The 22,117-nt window shown below is 37.4% G+C and overlaps 2 protein-coding genes across 2 annotated transcripts; one reads left to right on the top strand and one right to left on the bottom strand.

The window, feature by feature from the left end:
• On the top strand, positions 1–5,737 carry LOC103324185 (putative calcium-transporting ATPase 13, plasma membrane-type). The gene is made up of 2 exons (XM_089046857.1): positions 1–275; positions 2,590–5,737. Exons 1-2 carry the CDS (start codon positions 143–145, stop codon positions 5,523–5,525), a joined length of 3,069 nt encoding a protein of 1,022 aa, XP_088902983.1. The 5' UTR covers positions 1–142; the 3' UTR covers positions 5,526–5,737.
• Positions 5,738–5,819: 82 nt separating this feature from the next.
• Positions 5,820–9,811, bottom strand: APS1 (ATP sulfurylase 1). Its single transcript, XM_008226001.3, has 5 exons — positions 9,059–9,811; positions 7,069–7,474; positions 6,576–6,836; positions 6,409–6,495; positions 5,820–6,263 (listed from the first exon to the last, which is right to left on the bottom strand). Exons 1-5 carry the CDS (start codon positions 9,562–9,564, stop codon positions 6,126–6,128), a joined length of 1,398 nt encoding a protein of 465 aa, XP_008224223.2. The 5' UTR covers positions 9,565–9,811; the 3' UTR covers positions 5,820–6,125.
• Positions 9,812–22,117: the final 12,306 nt, after the last annotated feature.

The raw sequence follows: 22,117 nt of genomic DNA, 5'->3' as shown, positions 1-22,117 counted from the left end.
TTTTCAGTTTTCCTTGAGAATTGTCAATCTTGTGTCCATAACTCCTTGCGAATCAGTTGGTCAGAATAGTCTTTCCATCTCTCTGCCTTAGTTTTCAGCACATTCTTTAGTTTTGAGGTTTTCAATTGAGCTGAGCAGCAGCATGTCGACTACCCTGCATGCGAAACTTGGGTGCATTGAAATTGCGTTGCTTTTTGCTGTTCAAAAAAGCACTCTTAGCGAACACCAAAGAAAATGGCATTCTGCTTTTGCAACCATCTACTGCTCTAGAGCCTTCAACCTTTCTTCTCTATCCAAACCCAAATTCACAAACACCAAAATACCTCGCTCTCCCTCTTATGCCACTCTTGCTGTCGAGCATTGCGAATTTGCTGCTACAAAGTTGATCACAAGAGCAGCAACATTGACAGTGAGCTGGAATTGGATGAACTTCTGGATGTTATTGTAAACACATCTTCTCCATTTCAAAACTGTAGCCACTGATGCAAAGTTATCATCCATGATCACACTATCTGAGCTCTCTTTGGCAACTTCTGTGCCTTGAATTCCCATAGAAAGTCCTATATCAGCTTCTTTCAACGCCGGTGCATCATTCGTGCCGTCACCTGTCACTGCAACCACATGGCCTTCCTGTTTCAAGCATTGCACCATTAGAAGCTCGTCTCCATTTGACAAGCTTCTAATGGTGCAATGCTTGAAACAGAAAGGCCATGACGGCACAAATGATGCACCGGCGTTGAAGAAGCTGATATAGGACTTTCTATGGGAATTCAAGGCACAGAAGTTGCCAAAGAGAGCTCAGATAGTGTGATCATGGATGACAACTTTGCATCAGTGGCCACAGTTTTGAAATGGGGAAGATGTGTTAACAATAACATCCAGAAGTTCATCCAATTCCAGCTCACTGTCAATGTTGCTACTCTTGTGATCAACTTCGTAGCAGCAGTTTCAGCAGTTGAAGTCCCATTAACAGCCCAATACAATATATCTCATGGCTTTGGCCCAATATATGTGTTTCTCTTTTTGTTGGGCTCTTCTTACTTTTCCCCACCTCGTTGGGCAGGCTAGAGTAACCGTTAGATAACTATGACGTATCTTACATCTTCATCCTTATCAGCTTTTCCATCCTTGATGTATTAAAGGAGCCTGGCTTCACAGTAGTGAAGCAGAGAAGAATATACATTTCCTATTTCAATTCTGCATTTCTTTATCTTTTGCCTTGCTTTTAGGGGAACCATCCGCCTGCACCCATCAGTATCTTGAAGGAAGAAAGCCCCCAGGCTGGATGCATAGGGGTTGAATAAGTTTTAGTTGCTTTGAATGGAATGGATGATACTTTACATTTTTTATTTGATAATTTATTACATTCTTTAATTATTCTAAAATAATATAATTCAAACTTGGTTGCACAACGTACATGTGTAGATGTATCATGTAAGTATGTGCAACGTTGTTTTTGTATGTAAGGAGATTCAGCATATAGTTTATCATGAAATATTATCAAATTTATACGGTGTAGCTCATCAAAAACTTGACATATGGAGTCTCTGGGTACAAATTAATCACAAAACCCAATGTTGTAGTTATCCTTTACCAAATAAAATAAAGATTTTAAACAAATAATAATTTGTATCATATCTTGAGGAACGGAGGGAGGACTGCTCAACCCTACCAAGTCAAGGTTGCTTCACCCTCTAGCTTGAAGCATTGATTCATAGACAACAAAAGAAGGTAGGCATACGTTTCGTGATGATAGAGCATAGCTTTCATTTTTCCATCTGCATCCAGCATGGCAGCTTTCACAAGTTATCCTCTCTTTATTTTGTACTATTCTAAATACGTGACCATTTGATTTAGTGGTATTCAGCTTCTACATTTTTGGAGGATGTCCGGGGTTCAAATTTTATAGACGACAACATTTGAGTTTCGTTTTCACTATAATATAAGCATAAACGTTCATTGTCCACCAATATGCATACAAATAAACAGGAGATATCCATTACCAAATGGAAGTTTCCCTCTCCACATAAACACAAATATCCAAAATTCTAATATCAATGATAGCAAGCATCCAAAGCAAGTTCAAGCAATTTCTCAGCAACTTCCAATGGATGTTTTTCTTTCAAGTGAATGTTGCTAAAGAATTTCATCCATCACTCAATGAGATAAAACAATCAAGTGGTTCTGTTTCATGACTTTGAAATTATGTACATAATATTGTCACAACCAAATTGCGAGATATTGGGTAGAAAAGGCAGTAAACTTATTACAGTCTGCAAGAGGTTGTAAATTGTAATGTATCAATTTTCAGAACAGAAGCCAATGACATAAGGAACCAAATGTACCTTCACAGCTATGTAAGTATAATATAAGAAACACAACAACCTAATTCTATTTATCTGCATTCCCAGTTTTCCATTGTTTCTCCTTGTAACTGCTCTCTCTTTCTGCTCTAGAAATTGACCATGTCTAGCATTTGCAATGCAAAATTGAATTCCGTTGACGTTCTACTTGAAGGGGAAAACACACTTAGCACGGCCAGAAAGAGGTGGCATAAGGCTTTTGCTGCAATCTTTTTTTGCAGGGCCATGCTCTCTCTGGTCAAGAAGTCAGAAGCTGAGAAAAAAAGTACCAAGATTTCATACTCTCCTGTTCACACCACTTCCCATTTTCAGCTGAAAAATGGGTTCAAAATTGATAGCAAATGCCTCACTGAACTCATGAAGGAGAAAAATCTACACCTACTTCGGGAGCTTGAAGGCATCGATGGCATTGCATCTGCTCTTCAAACCGACATTGAGCGTGGTGTCCACGATGACGGTGACAACATTGCCCTCCGACATAAAGCATTCGGTTCAAACACATATAAGAAGCCACCTTCGAAAAGCCTTTTCCATTTTATGTGGCAAGCTTCTAAGGATCTTACCATTGTCATCCTTATAGGCTGCGCTGCACTCTCACTTGGCTTTGGCATTAAGCAGCAAGGACTAAAAGAAGGATGGTATGATGGTGGAAGCATCTTTGTTGCTGTTTTTCTTATTGTTGCTATATCTGCCTTTAGTGACTACAGGCAGAGCAAACAATTCGACAAGCTGTCGAAAGCCAGTGAGGATATCCCGATTGATGTTTTGAGAGGTGGGCGAAGGCAAAAGATTTCGAACTTCGATATAGTAGTTGGAGATGTTGTTTTCTTGAAGATTGGTGATCAAGTTCCTGCTGATGGATTGTTCTTATATGGACATTCGTTGAGCGTAGACGAATCAAGCATGACAGGGGAAAGCGACCATGTGGAAGTTGATTGCAGCCACAATCCATTCTTGTTTTCTGGAACCAAAGTGGTTGATGGCTATGGCCAAATGCTTGTCACTTCAGTTGGCATGAACTCAACATGGGGCCAAATGATGAGCTTGATTAACCATGACACCAGTGATCAACAGACGCCTTTACAAGAACGGCTCAGCAAACTAACCCCATTGATGGCTAAGATTGGTTTGGCAGTTGCATTCATGGTCTTTGTGGTCTTATTAGCTCGTTACTTCACTGGAAACACAAAGAAGGAGAACGAAATTGGTAAGTTCGATGGCAGCGAGACGAAGATTGATGATGTGGTGAATGCTGTGGTGGACATAATTGCAATTGCAGTTATTGTTGTTGTGATTGCAATTCCAGAAGGCTTCCCATTGGCTGTCACTCTAACTCTTGCATATTCGATGAAGAAGATGATGGCAGAGCAGGCGTTGGTGAGGAGGCTCTCTGCTTGTGAGACTATGGGCTGTGCCACCACCATTTGTACAGACAAAACCGGCACGCTCACACTCAACCAGATGAAAGTTACAAAGTTTTGGCTTGGCCAAAAATCTGTGGAAGATGGTGCTGCTTATTCATCAATTCCTCATTGTCTTCTTGATTTAATCCTAGAAGGAGTGGCTTTTAACACGACGGGCAGTGTTTACAGGCCTACTTCAGCATCCGAATTTGAGTTTACAGGCAGTCCTACAGAAAAAGCCATTCTTTCATGGGCTGCTCTGAAGCTGAACATGGACATGGAGGGATTGACAAAGAAATGTATCATTCAACATGTTGAAGCCTTCAATTCACAGAAGAAAAGAAGCGGGGTTTTGATGAAAAGGAAGGCAGACAATACCACCCATGTGCATTGGAAAGGAGCTGCAGAGAAGATATTAGAAATGTGCTCGAGTTACTACGATGCTTCTGGTATTACAAAAGATCTGACTGATGATGAAAGGATGAAGTTTGAGCAAACTATTCAAGGCATGGCAGCAAGCAGTCTCCGATGCATTGCTTTTGCACACAAACAAATTCCAGATTACAAGCACAGTGATGAAAAAATACACGAAAAGCTCGAAGACAGCGGCTTGATCTTATTAGGACTGGTTGGTCTAAAGGACCCGTGTAGGCCAGGGGTGAGGGAAGCAGTAGAAGCTTGCCAGTTCGCCGGGGTGCAGGTGAAATTGATCACCGGTGACAATGTTTTCACTGCTAAAGCTATAGCTACTGAGTGTGGGATACTCAGGGCAGACCGGGACATAGTCAGGGAAGCAGTGGTAGAAGGTGTGGAATTTCGGAACTACACACCAGAGCAGAGAATGCAGAAGGTTGATGAGATTTGTGTGATGGCAAGGTCTTCACCATTTGATAAACTTCTGATGGTGCAGTGCTTGAAACAGAAAGGCCATGTAGTCGCTGTTACTGGCGATGGCACCAATGATGCCCCGGCACTGAAAGAAGCCCATATAGGACTCTCAATGGGGATTCAGGGCACTGAAGTGGCAAAGGAAAGTTCAGACATTGTCATTCTGGATGACAACTTTGCGACTTTGGTCACTGTTTTGAGGTGGGGAAGGGGTGTTTATGCCAACATCCAGAAATTTGTTCAATTCCAGCTCACAATAAATGTTGCTACTCTTGTGATCAACTTTGTGGCAGCTGCCTCAGCTGGTGAAGTACCTTTGACAGCAGTCCAGTTGCTGTGGGTGAATCTGATCATGGACACAATGGCTGCTCTGGCTCTTGCCACAGATAAGCCCACCAAAGAGCTCATGGAAGGGCCACCTGTTGGGCGGACAGAGCCCGTGATCACCTGCATCATGTGGAGGAACATTTTATCTCAAGCTTTGTTCCAGATAGCTGTCGTCTTGATCTTCCAGTTCAGGGGCAGATCAATCTTTGGTGTTAATGAGAGGGTCAACAACACCTTGATCTTCAATACTTTTGTCTTCTGCCAAGTCTTCAATGAATTCAACTCAAGGAACATTGAGAAGAATAATGTCTTCAAAGGGAGTCAAGGGAACAAGCTGTTTTGGGTCATCATTGCAATAACCATTGCAGTTCAGGTGGTTATGGTGGAACTTCTGGAGAGGTTTGCAGATACAGAGAGGCTAAGTTGGGGCCAATGGGGGGCATGCATTGGAATTGCAGCCATATCTTGGCCAATCAGTTGGGTTTTCAAGTGCATGCCAGTTCCTGCTAAGCCAATATTCAGCTATCCAAAGAGGGATAAGTGAATCACATCGTAGTGGTCTTTACCCAATTAACTAGTCTTATGTTTGTCATTCAATATATGAATTTCATAATGTAATCTTATGGAGCAAATGGGAGGCTGGTTGTCAAATGACAATGTGGTAAAAAAAAATCCATGTGATGTCCACCACAAAAACAATTACAGAATGTGGTCCATGCTTTTTCTTTTGGGGAAGTAAAATGCACTAGTTTTACAAGCAATGCTTTAAGCTGATGGATTCAGCATCTTAAGTTATAACCAGTGCAAATCATGGATAAATTTTTGAGAACTAAAGACATTGCAAAATATCTACCTTCTATTATCTATAGAAGACAATCACGCTATGATACAAAGCGCCTGCATGCACAAATGCAGTGAAGCAATATGCAATTAGTGGCGCTAATTACAGTCGAGGCAAGGTCGTTTCTCTGCACCAGTGTCTCACATGGTTTTATTAGAATTCTGGACAGAGAATCTTATGAAATCTTTGATCACACAGAGGACGCTAATTAGCTATCAAGTAATCTTGATCACACAGAGGAGACTAATTAGCTATCAAGGTTTCTCTCAAACAGGGGAATTACATATGATACATCAGCTCCATCTAAACTGGAACTGCTTCTGGGACTTTACCGTTGTCCGCAGGAACCAAACTGTCATAGTAGTCAACGAGCACCTTCCAGCCATTAGGGCACATGAATCCTTCAGGAGGGTTCTCTTTGTTCCTTGCAAGTGTTCGCATCTGTAATTTGCAGCTTCTTTTAGATAAAATATATTTATGCACTTAACAAAATGACTCGCAATGTGTGTTTCTTTAAATACTACTTTGCATAGCTGACTCTAAGATTAAAGAAACATGTCAGGAACAACATTAAAAGAACGCATACCTTGGTGCCCGATATGAAGAGGAAGTCCTGTTGCCTTGAGGGATCAAAAAATGCCATTTTACCTTGAGATTTATCATATGCAGCAACCTGCAAGGGAATAAATTAATGATGAAGGAAGATATCAAAGAAAATCCATGAATAGCATCGCAGCCAAATAATATATATACCTTGAAGGGAAGGATGTTAAGACGCTCCAGTCCAGGTGCCATGCTCAATACTTTCTTCCCATGGTCGGCGTCATACAGATCCCTATTCTCAATTGGATGACCCATCCCTGCAGGGTCCCGACCAACAATGTAAAAGTTAGCCCCTGCATTAATCCTAGCCTTTGCATGCCACTGCACCTCAGTTGGGCCAGCATAGTGCATGGGAGAGGGAAATATGGAAACCACAGTCGTCTCAGGATCAAGAACACCATCCTCAAGAACCTGAAGAAACATTAAATGATATAAAAAAGAATCAGTATTTGGATAAGGACAGGAAGTTCTATATGATAACAATTGGTGGAGGCAAAACATCAAACGTCGAGAAACTGCATTAGTGAACAACACCTTTCAAGGGCTATTGACAGGAAGATATTTTGTGGGAAGAAATTAATGCACAAACTAAATGAAAAAAGATATTGAATCACTGTGCCCGATTTAGTTACCAAATACATACCTTCTCATGTTGTTTCATTCGCCAACTAAGTGGGACATCATCTGCCTTTGTATATCCTCCCAATGGATGAAGCAAGAGAATGGGGTTCTTGTATCCCATCTCAAGAAGCCGACGACGGGTGTCAGTCATCAGCAAAGCATGGCCGTTGTGAACAGGATTTCGCAGCTGAAATGCAAATACAGCATCAGCATTGCGCCTTGTGAATTCTTCACGGAGTTCAGCAGGAGACAATCGGAAGCGATCAAGGCCATCATGGTACTTGATAGGTTCTATAACCTCTAGGTCACCTCCAATCAGCCAGTTTCCAGCATTGGTTATGGCTTGATCAACATAAGGCAAACCAGGGGCAGTTGTTCCCCATGTCCTGGCAATTCGTTCTTCTTTATGGTGCTTATAGATCTCAATACTGATATGAGGCAACAAATAAAACAAGAAGGCATTAGTAACCATGGCAATTGGAAAGTCATAGGATAAGATATACAAAGAAACATGCCAACGAGGTCTAACCCAATGGAAAGGGCCTTGACTTAAAGTCCCCAGTGGTATCAGGTTCAAACCCCAATGGCACCTTGTAGCGTGTGTGTGAATGAGAAACCCCCCCTTTTTCCCCCTTGTAGTTTAAACTATCACTTGTATTCAAAAAGAATATAATACACCAACTAGTGCAAATTTTTTTGTAGACAAGGGGCAAAATCCTAGTAGTAACAATTCCAACCCGAAGCAAATAAAATTAAGTGGTTAGGTAAATAGCGGCAGACAGATAAACCAGCAAATGCGTGAAGACATCAATATCATGAGGTTAGTTTCTTCATTGCAGTCATCCATGACCAAACATCATGGCCATTAAATTGAATATTGCCCTTAAGAAAATGACAAGTCGTTAAGTGGCATAAAGAGATACGTTTGCTTTATATTAGAAGATGACCATAAAGGACTAAAATATCCCGTTGATAAAACATCGTTATCCAATTACAAGGCAGAGGAATATTCCAAATATGGAGGTATAACGTTTTAACAAATTTGTTAAGGGAAAAGAAAAGTATGAGTATCTATCCAGAAAAACAATTAGACATAACATGAAAAGAAAAGTCAATATTATCAAACAAGATTGAGTAAACACCACAATGAAAACATGTCAGTATCTTCCCAAAATAATAAGGCATCAGCCGTTACGACAAAACTTATATAGGAAGAAAAGTAGAGATAACAAATTGAATTCAAATGTCTTGGTAGTAATAATGCTAAAGTACAACTTAGGGATAGATATATATATCAACATGAATATAAGTACAGAAACAATTACATTAGAACATTACTAGCAAACATCCAGAAATCATATACATGACGTCGACGTCGAATATTACGATGTGTTTAAACTAGTTCCAATACATTTATACTAATAAACACCCAGTATGGTATAATTATCTCAGACTTGTTATCTTATAAAACAAGAAAGTTTCCTTTATAAAATTAATAAATAAAATATTTTGTATCAATTGGGAAGGGGGTTTTCCAAACAAAGCTTCCAATTATTTCACAACTGTTCTTTGAAAATAGTCAAGGGGCTAAACTGATAAATAGTTGGTCATTTCCTATTTTCACTCTCCTCTCTAACTACCAGGAGGAAAATTTTCTCTTTTCAATTTTTTATTTAATAAAAATGTTAAAGATGCTTTTTTTTTTTCTTTTTTTTTCAGAGACGAGCACGCGCCTGAAGCATGCCAAGAGTCTACAACTACTAAAATCCACATCATAATCATATAACTCGAAGTATGTCCCAACTATTTTCCCTACATTTTTTCATATGCGACACAATCAGTATTATTGTGGGACCATTTACAGTAATTTTGGGGAAAAAAGTTTTGGTTGATTGGCGTTAATTAAATTTACATGGACTATTTATGAACTTAAGAAACAATTTACTTAGACCACAAAATAAATATAAAAATTCGTAAGCTTTAGAGAGAAAATAAGAAGCAGGGCATCTTACTCTTTCAAAATTGCGATCAGATTATTGTCCGAGTCGACGAGCGCGACCCTGGTCGACTCGCCGATCAGGCGTTTCTGCGCATCGTCGATGGCCAAAACGATCGGCACCGACATGTTCACTACCGACCCGTCTTCGAGTCGGAGTGAATTGAAATGAAGCGTTTGGAGGAACTCCGATTCTCTCATGAACCCACGGAGAGGGCTGGACCAGCCTTCGCTGATCACATGAACCCATTGAAGGTCGATCCTTGAAAGTTTGACTCTGGGCAAGGATGCCGCCTCCCTCTTCTTCTCGCCCTTCTTCGACTCCTCGACGAAGAGCTCAACCAGCTTCCCGCCATCGGGCTCAATCAACGCGTTGGAAATTCGGAGCCTTCGGCGGGTCTTGGGCTTGGAACCGAGAGGGATTGATAGCCTAAGGGCCGGGGAGAAATGGGTATTGAACGTTTTGGGGAAAGAGGGAGAAGGGGATGGTGTTTTGATGAAGTAGGTGGCCATGGACGCCATTGAAGAGGTGAACCAAGGCCTGGTTTTTTTTTTTTTTGCTCTGGCTGTGCTTCAAACCTCAAAGTAGGAGATTTAATTTAGAGGTTTAATAAGTTTGTAATAATGGAGTGTTTGTGCGTGTGATTAAAGTTTGGTATATTTTTTTGTGAATTAAAAATATGAATGAATGAAAGTGTAATTTGACAGGTAGGGACAAAAGGAAATCTTATCAAATTCAGAAATGGTGCAATTTGAGTTGGAAAGCATGACAGATTTCATGCTTGGGTCTTAATTTATAGGGACTTGATTAGGTACTAATCTAATCACGGGCTTAAGCAGAGGATGAACCTAGACACTTTTTTGGGAAGTTGCATTTCCTAGCAGTTTCGGACGCATATGGTAACTGGTGAGCACCATAAATTCTTTTTCTTTTCTTTTCTATCTATTTCTTTTTAGCATTTTCAATTTGGATCCTCTATTTGGCTTGACTATCCTTTTATTTTTAATTCAAATTATCCATGCAAGTGCAATATATTTGATAAAAATTAGATTAGCAAAAGGAGTTGGTTGACATAATAAATTTAGAAAGAAAAATTAAAAATACGACTACACTTGACAATTTCTTATATTAAGAGCTAATTACTCAATCACTCCCCAAGTGGGAACAAATTGTAATGCTAAACATCAACCTTTGCATTGTGGCATGACATTGGCAATTGCCAATAATTTTTATATATATTAGTAACGCTACGTGGCATGCCTTCGTTAAATCGTCTTAATTCACTCAAATTATAAGTTACGTGGCGTCGCCCGTTCATTCATCGTTAATTCACTCAAATTATAAAATACGGTGACATCAGATTCATACTTTTAAATATAATATTAATAAAATTCCAAATATATATATAATAAAAGCAAAACCCAAATCTTTCTCAAGGTATATTATAACCTGCAAACCTTAACCCATTTACAATTAAATACGTCAAATTGATTGTCGTCCTACGAACAGTTACTGTTTTCAATTTCATTTTTTAAGATGTTATGATATAAATTAACGTTTTTGGATTCAAATAGACAGAAGTGCCAATCTCAATGCCGCCTATAAATTTATTTTTTTGCCATGGGATGTTGTCGATTGTCTGACATATGGGCTTTAGTAATGCCATGATACTTGCATCTTCCATGAACTTGCTTATTTTGAATTCAAAGAAAGCGATCCCTCCCTGTGCCTATCAAGCTTTGAACATGGCCCGTTTCAAGGCCACGTTCATTTGCACCTCATGGAGAAGTGTTAAAGACACATTTTTCTTCCTCGTCCTTTCGTTTTCTTTCTCAATCTTGGATTCAATTATTTTCTATTTCCTATGACTGGCCATCCCATCTGTTAAGCAATGCAAGTACTTTTCAACCATGACAAATTTAAACCGAAGAGGTTTTACCCTTAACAAAAGTATTTTCTCATACAGATCATATTACTAGTGAAGGCGAAAACTCATCTATACAAATAGAGTTTGACTTGTATCTGATAGAGACGTGGTTTTCAATATGATCTAATTGGTAACATTTTACTCTTAATTAGGAGGAAAAGAAAGAGACGTCACACTAATGATCACGTAACAAATGGCATGCAACAATCGTTATTTATCTACAAAATGATTTTAAAACTAATTAAGGTGTGTCACCCTCCAATTGACCAGAAAAGTATTCAATATCGTCAACTCAACCTTTGTTTTTTTGTCTGATTGGCGGACCATCTGAGTTAATGGATTACGTGATATTTAGCAAAACTATTACTTAATCAAAAGTTCAGTTCAATAATACTTTTAACACGTAAAAGAACTCAATGGACACTTGTTGGATCAATACCAAGTTATATCCCACATACGTTTTCAATATAGATATGGATGAATTTGTTAAGATTTGATAAGGACAGACTCTTGGCCCACTATTAGCAATATTGATATTGTTCTTAATTTAATCATTTGTTTAATGGATGTGGGGTTTTATATAAAACTCTTGATGTTATTAGGAGGTTTTTTTTTTAATTTTATGAAAATGTTATTAGGAGTTGAGTCATTCATTTTATGGGACTTACTATTTTGTTAAGTTTCCGATGTGGGACTTACTGCTCTAGACGCTTGGCCTAACCCACATCAGCTAGATTTCAGTTATTAAGATAATCAATTATGCCTACAATTTTTCTCTTCAAATTTGACCTAAGATTTGTGACATATCCAATAAGTTGGCTCATATATATAAGAAAAAGTTGAAGTATGTTAAGCAAAAAGGCCTCTTCTGGGTTTGTGGTTGATGCCGTTTGGGCCTTTCCCAGTTTCTCTCTCTTTCCCTCTTCCGAAAGCCTTCCAACTCGTAAACCCCACTCATTTCAACAATGTCAACCATAAATAAAACCTTCCCAAAAATGCTTAAACAGGATTCTTTTTTGTGCTTGGAAGAGTGGCTTCCATATTAAAACTGTTTTAAAAGTGGTTTTCAAGCCGAGATTGTCCACTTTCAGGTCATAGCCGAGAGAGAGAGAGAGAGAGTAGCAGCCCAAGTTCTGAAGACAGTGAGCCCATTAATAAAGAAAACCCAATCAATCAATCTCTTTAGCATCAACAGCAGCCCACTTGTTCCTCTAAGCTGGACCTTCATTTTCAATGTCAAAAAAGAGGAGATAAACATGTGAATCATTGGAGTTTGGTTGTACCATAAAGTTACTTAACATGCATTACATGCTTAAGTTCAGTTTGTAGCATTTGAATGGATACTCGTACAATTTAGGAATCTTTAGAATTCCAGCAATTTGTCGAGGACAAGACTTCAATAAATAGGACGAAATTATGATAGGCATTCGTTTACTTTTGTTGGTCAGCCCACGAATTATGTGGCTCGTAACTTAGTACGTTTTGCTTTATTATCACGACTGGAAGTGAGGACTCAGGAGTGTGTAGTATGAGGTTGCTCCTGATAGCATACATGATGCCTTAATTGATGATGCTTTGTAATGTGCTCCATACTTGAGTTTACTTTTGGTTGGCAATTAAGACGTAATCATGTTTCTTCTTAAACCGGATAAATATGTGACTTTAGATAGATACTTTCCTTATTATAAAAGGTATATATCTTTAATCAGCCATACAAAGCTGCATAATTAGAGTTATTAATTGCTTAAATTCAAGGTTTGGATTGAACGCAAAGGGACAAAAAATTGAGTACATTTAACACACCAAAAAGCAAACTATGAAAGGATTATGCTTGGCACTGCCAGGAGGAACATATATATCACATTATAAATACCAGTCAAACAAAGCCAAAAGGATAATGTTTGGTCATACTCTCTCTATCTCTCACTCTCTCTCTCTCTCTCTCTCACTATATATATGTGCTCTGTTGGTCCCAACAACCAAAACCTTTTGTCATCTCCAAGAAAGAAAAAAAAAGAAGAAAAGCAAAAAGCCCTTTTGGAGTTTCATGCACTTTTGAAGAAAATGATGTTACAATCTTTTCTTTTCTCTTGGTTCCTCCATGATTGAGGCTTAAGCAAGCCAAAGGCATATTCACAAAACCCTACTTCCATTCCAACTTCAAAAGAATATTCATAATTTCGCTTTCAATTTGATTATGCACCTTATTCAATCACAAAATTAGGGTCGGCTTGGCCTGGAAGCCCATCGCACTGTACGAATGGGCCCCAACTCAGATATTCATGGGCCCCCTGGACTTTCAAAGCTTTGTGGGGTTCAATAAGACACCTAAAAGACAAGGTTCAAATTTTTTTTTTTTAATTCCCTTGTCGGGTTTTTTTTTGTGTGACGAAATTGCCCTTAGTGCTTTTTTAAATTTTGACAGTGAACTGATAAAAGTGTAGGGGTATAGGACTGGGCTGGGAGGGTGATGATTAAAGGGTAATGTGAAAGTACTTTGTGTGTGTGTGTGTGTTTTTTTTGAGTTCTGACATTTTTGCTTTTGGGTGGATGATGAAAGTTTATGTGCCTTTTAATGCCGACATGTGTGTTATTGTTCAAAGCAGGGAAAAGGTGAAGTGTACAGACGAGAGTGCCATTGCCATTGAGATGAAAAATGACAAAAATTCTCCAGGCTTAATGTTTAGCAAATTTTTGATAAGAAAACAGCATCCAGCCCACATGGCAGGTAATTCAAGAAAGAAAAAAAAATATTTCATTTCTAACTCATTATTTATACAATGTCTCACAATGTTATTATATACATACATATAAATTTGTAGTTTATGTCACACTTTCGTATTATTTAAGAGCAGTGTTTGGGACAATCAGTCACGCACAAACGGGTGACTCTACTAATGCATTGTGGGGGATTTGATGCATTGTAGGATAGCTGGAGGCACTCATGAGTTACTTAAAGGATTCTTTCTTTAGTCCCCTTTTTTTCTTTTGCTATGATTCTTCATTTTTCATGATGGGAGGTGGTAGTACCATTGGCATGATGACAATGGCCTAATAAATCATGAGGGTCTTTAGGAATTATGTGAATGGATTCTAATTTGTATTCTCAGAGGGCCTACTTAAATTCTGTAGTTTGATTCTTTGAACACACATTTTGCTAATTACTAGAATCTTTTGGGTGATTTGCCAATGTGGACCAAGGCAAACCCCAATGAAGAGCTTTTAGGTTGGAGCTCAATTGCCTTGAGGGTTAACCACAATGCCACATTATGAATCAACTGCATATTATAGTGCCTAGTGGCCACCACCACATTATGAGCTTTTAGGTTTTTCTTTTCGGTCAAATTATGAGCTTTTTTTATTTATATAAAAGCGATATAGTATAAATTAATTTAATCTATAAAAAGGGGAATTTAAACTTAAATTTAAGGAGATAAGATTATTACCCCATCAACTGGTATAACCCACATATATAATTATGAGTTGAGCTCATTTGTTTTTTTTTGGGGGGTCGGATTGAAGCTCAATTGTTCTGCTTTCAACAATTTTATCATCAACCCATCAGTATTGGACAATTTTGACTGGAGCCCACATGCCTTTCTAGGAATGTGCAGTTGTAGTGGACGTCTGCATAGCACTGATTGAGATTTGGCAAAATTGGTGACCTTAGCCCTAGGTTAATGTGGCCATGGCATTGCACTTTTTTCACCCAAGGAGGGGCAAAGCTTTGTGTGACAGCTGCAGTTTTTGTAGCTTGTTCTAAGGGAAATCTGACAGTACCAATTGGCAAAGATTTTTCCACCTTGGCAATAGCAGCAGTCTCGCCATTTCCATATAACTCTAGCTTCTCTTTAAAATGCACAAAAAAAGTTACTGAAAATATTTCATATCCATTATTTGATGTGGTTTTAAAGATGAAATCTTAAAGTAAAAGCCAAAAGCCAGCCTTGCCCTTCATAAGGTTTCTTTTTCACAGCCCTGTGGCTCAGCGGCTCTGGTCCTAGTACACTGCCTATTCCAAGATGTAATCTACTCAACGAAGTATTGTACACAGTACAGTCTTGCATGCCTGCTGGCTCATAACTCTCTTTGTTTTTTTTGGGGTCAATATCTCCGGCTCTGGACTCTCAGCATTGCATAAGTAAGCACTTTTCACTGTATGGCAGAGGATAAAGCCGTTTATTTAGAACAATGTTTGCCTTCTTGTAAACACACGTATGCATATCATGTTCTTCTTTCTCTTTTCTTAATGTAGGCACTCCAGCTAGCTGAAGTGTTCCTCTTGCATTGCATGCTCTTAATCATCACACTCACATAAATTGATTCAACAATGGTTTAATTCTCAAGATTTCTTCTTGGAGCAAGTGAAATCACATGACTAAGCCGTTTCTTTTAATTCTCAAGTATGCGTTTACTATAATACTCATGTGAAATAGTCTATAATATGTAATATTGTTAGACTGTGAATTGAAGATAAAATAAGTTCTTGTGTATATATATATATAGATGAATAATTTGACAACATATCACGTAGCGAGTAAGAAAACATTACTTGGTCTAACTTTCCCCTTTGATATGCATTATTAACTAAAACCCAAAACAGACACAACAGAGAACACAGAGCTTATATAAAGAAGTGCTTGTGATCCCAGAGCCTCATGACCTGCGTTCAAATTATGGTATATACTGAATTGACCCAAAAGAAACAGAAAACTGTATCTAAATAATAAATAGTAATGAATTAATGATGCAGAAAAATAACATATACAAGGAATGCAATTTAAATAAATATAGCATGCAGAGCACGAGCACCTGTGGAGCAAAATGCACGCTTGTGTTTTCTTTTTCTTCTGTGAATTGCACGCTTGCGTTGACGGACGCAAACAAACAAATACCCCACAAGGAATTGGCTTGACCTCAATAAATATTTTATAATTGTAGAAAAATAAAAATAAAAATTTGGAGTAATTTTATATTTTTAATCACCATAACTTTAAATTTGTGTGAGAATAAGAATTTAAAAAAATAAGAATCACATAAGAAAATAAGAAAATCTTAGCAGAATCTGGTGGTGGTGGTGGTGCTGCTGAGCATATGTCATTGTTATGGTAGCTTCCTTGCTTTTTTAATGTCAGATGAGTCGTCTTTATACAATTCCTTTAACCATGCCTAGTAAATTTTGAACCATCTCCCTCCCAACATTCCCAATAAATAATCATCTGACTATCTGACTAAAGAATGGCCTGTATGCAAGTCCACGATAAGAGAATACAGAATTTCCCTTTTGAAGTCTTATAGGATCTGAAATGAACTTTGAAGCTAGGATCTCAAGCTCCACCACCAATTCACTAAAAAAATATTTCTAGAACATGGCATATGGGTGGCTAATGTTGTAAATTTGGACCACATATTCATGCCAGAATAAACTTAATTAATAATTTAGATTTATAGTATGGCGAAACTTTTAATCATGTGAGTGACTTATATTATGTTATGTTGTGCATTATATGTTAGAACAAACAAGATTCGTATTGACAACTAGCAACATAGTATGGTATTAGATTGTTTAGCAAGAAACATGGCTATGAACTTTCTATAGTTGAAGATAAATAGATAACAAAAAATTGAAGTGAGAGAACCCATATGTTTATTTTTATTTTTATTTTTACTAAGAAGCTCATATGGGTGAGTATAAAACTTCATGAACTTAAGAAAATTTGAGAACTTAAGAATAGGAAAAAGAATGAACAAGTATGTGATCAACTGTCTCTTATGAATGTAATCCTTAATGTTTCAGATATTATACTTACAATAGGGAAATCACATAACTCATACACCCTCAAGAAAATTCAGATGAGAAGAAAATAAAGAGATTAAGTATTCTGTCATCATCAGGCCCCATAAAAGAAAAGTATTTTGTCATCATATCACATTCACACAGGAGCACTGAAGGTGATGATGGAACAGTGCAAACTGTGCTACTCCTCCTGAATCCTGATGCAGGTTAAAGTAAAGTATATACAAGGGAATTGGAGAGGTGGGTCTAGAACTAGATAGACTAATCCATTAATTACATAAATTACCCTTTCATATTCAATCTTTCATCATACACTTGGAAAGAAACACAAATGTCCCCAACAAAGCAAAGCACCCAACAATTTTGAGATAGGTGGAGAAAATTATAGGCAGCAGCAATAGAGCAGTGCAAAACATTGGAATGTGTTACATATATTTATATTAATTATGTACAATATTTATCATATGTTGTGGAGATTGTGCCCCACCACACGCACTGCCCTCCTCCTCAATTGGCCCAAACATTTTACTCGGGAAACCCCCATCCCTTACACATCCCCACCACCGCACCCACCACCTCCGCTCTCTCTCTCTCTCTCTCTCTCTCTCCTTCTATTCTTTCTCAAATATCCGTCTTTCTTGTCCACAAACACAAAACATTGTGATTTGTGAACAGTGATGTTGAAATGCGAATATTCAATATTCAATATTCCCTTCCCTCCTCCACCTATCAATTTCCTCTTCTTCTTTTTTATTATATATATTTGGTGACAAAAACAAATTTGGTGACCCCAAAAGAAAACAAAGCTTGCCCATCTATCATAAGTATGCTTTGTCCCTAAAATATAGTATATCCTTTTACCATGGAAATGGGAAAAAAAAATCCAAAACCCCTATGCCAAAACAAAACCAGCCCATGCTCCTACGAACCCACAGCCACAAAACCCATCTCTCAATTTACTTTTTTTTTGGGTTTTCTTTTGTGCATGGGAGGAGCAATGATTCGGTGCATTTATTGTATTTGTGGAGTTTTGTGAGCATGCCAGTAAAACTTATCCACGGAGGGGGGGAAGGGGATGGTATGACTCCATGGATTATTGTAGTACTCACATCACGAGATCTTCTGATGAGACTGAAAGTCCAAGGCAAGTGGTCCTCTGCCCTATCCAAAGTTGGGGGTTTTTTGCTTTGGTGCATGCATACAATGATACATACAAGTCAAATGCATGGCGTGCAAGCTTACAACAGTTGTATATTGGAAAAGGGAAGAACTTAAATAGTTTTTGTTTCAAAATTTACTAATGAGATGGTACAACAAGGTTTGAAATTGGAGGAGATTGAGTATGAAGATATATTTTCTTCTTATTATAAGTGTTAGTTGTGAGAGAAGTAATCATTGGTACATATGCATAGATTGTGATATGGACCGACACGACACGACGTGACAAAACACAAATATAACATTGGCATTGAATTAGTTGCTTAACACAAACAATACTGTCTTTTTAAGAGCGACATAAAAATACACATAATTTGTTAAAACCTGATTTATATTGAATATTTACAAAGAAATATGGGGATTTACCATGAATCGTAGTTTAAGGTAAGATTTTGAAGGGATATATATGAAAGAGATGGCATACACACTCGATGGTAGTTGACTGTTCTAACCGACCGTTGATCTTTATTATGATGTTGAAACGTCAAAGGAGTAATGATAATCAAGACCACCAATCACAACCGTCCAAAATGTAATGAGTGAGTATGCATCAAAGCTTATTTGATTTCCCACCATCTTTGCGACTGTGATGTACCGGGGGTAGGACCCAATTCTCCTCCAAGTCCAGGATGTCATCATAGACAATCACTGCTCGTGTATGTTTTGTCCTTTTCTGTTGCCCCACAAATCCAACCACACCATATCCATAACGTACTTGGTCTTTGGACACCCATCATACCACTGACCCTGTGCACTTCGCAGTGATGATGATTGAAAGTTTGGCCATTTTTTCATCAAAAAATACCATTGACATTTTTTGGACTGGAAAAGATCTTTGTGGCCTTTACTTCATTTTTTTATTATTATTTTTAAGACTTTTTATTATTAAAAATAGTGATAATATACTAAACTCACACACAAAATATACATTCATATTTATGAAACCAAATCTTTAGTTCTAATATATATATGCGCACCAAATTCACTTGATTATATGTCAAATAACTTTTGGTGGTTATTGAATTCCATTTAAGTACAAAATTTCCCTACTTAGAGTTTTATTTTTCAAAATTCAAATTTTTTTTTCTTTGTACAAATGATAGTCTAAATTACTGTAAATTAATCTAATCTACGTACAGAGAGGGGGACTCTAAAAAAATGATTTACAACTTAAATCAAGGCACAACAAACCAAAATAGCCAAAAGTATAGGCGTTAATACCCGATAAGGGAAGACAATTCTCCCATAATTGAGAATTAATAAGGGAATGATCCAAAGTAGCTACATCATGAACTAAGAAGTTGGCTTCATGATAATAAGTATGATGTCTACAGAAAAATTGGCCAGCTCCAAGAAGTTTCCTTTTCATGGAGTACTCGTTTGATATAGGAGTTCTTATGGCTTCATCATTTAGAGCTTGGCATTCTTCAATAACAACACTAGTGTTGTCTGTTCTTCTTTATATTACCATTTGGAAGCACGTTAATTTCCATCATAACCATGCATTGTAGCTATATTGTGCTGGAAAGAACCATCGAAATTAACTTTGATCCAGCCTCCCTATGTGGTTTTAAATAGTTCATAATTGTTAAGATAGGAAGACTGAGAAGAAATATAGAGTAGAGAGAAAAGAAGTAAAGCAAAGAGAGCAGAGAGAATTTCAGAGATAGAGAAGAGACTTGTTGTATTTCTTCATTAAGCTCAATTGAGCACAACTACAGACTTTATATCAGCTGAGTTAAAGCCTTGTTCACGTGTTTTCTAACCTCTCTAACATCTCTAACCTTCTCTTATCAATACTAACAGTTTTCCTAAACTGCCTAACAGGTCTAACAATATCTCAACAGCTTTATTCTTCAATCTTCTTACACGTGGCATCACTAGGAACATTGATATCTTTACAATAACCAAGTTATTCCTCATTTTCTTTTGAAAATTAATTTAAAAGAAGCTGCCTCAAAGATATTTGAGATTTGATAGAAAATGGTTATTTATTTATTTATTTTCCAGTTTTCATACTTGAACTTGAGCTCGTGTGCCAATTTAGTACCTAAACCATAATTTGTCCAAACTTAGTACTCATCTTAGTTTTGGGGTGCTTATTTTCGTAGTCCCCTTTTGTCCACTTACAATTCCTTGTATTTTTAAATATTTTTTTTACTATAACATACAAGGGAGTGTAAGTAAACAAAAGAGAAGGAGGAAAATCAGCTTCGTAATTTTATTGTCCAATAAGTACCAAATTACACTTCTTAAGAATGATTAACAGCTTAGGAACAAATTTAATCATTCAAGCACACTAGTTACTAAACTCTCTCATTTGATAAAACAAAAAACCCTAAGAGAGAATACCCCTAGCCGCCACCCCTTTCAGAGTGGTGATTACCATGCTTTTTGTCCCATGTTCCTCTCTTTTTCCTTTCCTCTCACCTCCTCTCCTTCCCATTGTCTTTGCTTCCCCCTCCCGCATCATCTCCCTCTCTATTTTGTTAGCACGTTTATGGCGTAATTCTATAACAGATCTATGCATATCTATCTTCTTCTTTTTTCCGGTGCATCTGCTCTATTTGCTGAAGAGGAAAGTCAATTGGTGTGAATCTGTTATCTTTTGGTTCTTGAGGACAGTTGTTGGGCTTTGTGACAACGAGGTTGCAATCCAGATGGTTTAGTTTCTTTATTGTTAGAATAAGAAACTATGTTTAGGTTTTTTGTGTAGATATCATCTCTCATTTGTGAGAGTTTTTATTTGTACTATTTTGGCTTGGTTTTTCCAAGCTTTATATCTTTATGATTGTTCTGAGTTTGCAATCTTAGTTTTGATGCCTCTGCCATAGTTTCTTATGTCTTGCTTGATTGTTAGTGGAGACACAATTGATTGATTTAATATTGATGTTGGATTTCTCAGTAATTATAATGGTTCTTTGTGACTAGTGATTTTTTTAGTTGAATTATGAACGAAATTCCAAAATTTCTCTAAAATAAAATAAAATAATATTGTGTCATAAAATTATGAATATAACATAGTAAAATACATAGTAGTAATGGTAAAACACATTTTTCAGGATGTTTGTGTAACATGCTAGGTTGTTTGGTAGTCAATTAAAACCACACATTCAAATATGATTTTACTTTTTTTTTTAAATGCTCAAAATATGATTTCACTTATTCAATTGCTTTCATTGACAGTTCGATAATATAATACCTTAGGTTATTTGAAAAATAAAATGTCAAAAATACCCTTATACCTTTTAAGTATAAAATATGTAGATTTCAATATCGTGCTTTATACATGAATAGGGAAGATGTGGATAGGGAACATATGGCAGACCCCTAAATGCAACGGTAGTTGCCAAATCATATCACACTTTCTAGGAAAGAGGAAAAAAAAAAAAAAAAAAATATTAGGCCCCCATGAAGTGAACAGCTGAATAAGGTGGATACCAATGCAGTGAATCAGAGCAATAGATCCAAACTCCAAACCGCAGAAAAAGCAGAAAAAAAAAGAAGAAGCTGTGGGTGGACCCAAGTCCCGTCTCATCTCGTCTCATCTCATCTCATCCCCATAGAAATGTATATAGAATGGAGCGTTACAGGCTTTGTCATAGTCTTTTACCAAAGCATTAAGCCAAGCAAAAGCCAGTGGGAAGTTGTGGTTGTGGTTCTTGTGGGTACATAAAAAACAACATCACATGTACAGATAAAAATAATAATGAAGATGAAAGATTTAAAAAGATTAATAACTTAAGAGAAAATGGGAGATTTACAAAATCAAACAGGGACTAGACAGTAGCGGTACTGAGAAGGGAGGAGCACAAATGGAGAAGTCTGCAGAACAGAGGACTGCAAGTTCGAATTATTCTTCTTCTGTGTATGATTGCCTTTATAAATACTCAGTGCTCTTTTGGACGCATACCCATTTCCTCCTAATTACCCTTCCACACTCTCTCTCTCTAGCTCTGGTTTTCTTTCTTTTTACAATAAATGGTCTTTTGCTACGTCCCCGAGGCTGCGCTGTTGGTCCAGAACAGAACCCAAACTGAAGAGATAGAGAGAGACAGAGACGGGTTTCTTTTAGTATTTGGAGAGAGATAGAAAGAAGCCATATTTAAAAGCAAAGACGCAGGGCCTCACA

The sequence above is a fragment of the Prunus mume genome, linkage group LG2 (assembly GCF_029339155.1).
Source record: "Prunus mume cultivar Tortuosa linkage group LG2, ASM2933915v1, whole genome shotgun sequence".
NCBI classification, from domain to species: domain Eukaryota; kingdom Viridiplantae; phylum Streptophyta; class Magnoliopsida; order Rosales; family Rosaceae; genus Prunus; species Prunus mume.
Note: the sequence above shows the minus strand (reverse complement) of the source record. Positions and strands in the feature narration are given on the sequence as shown.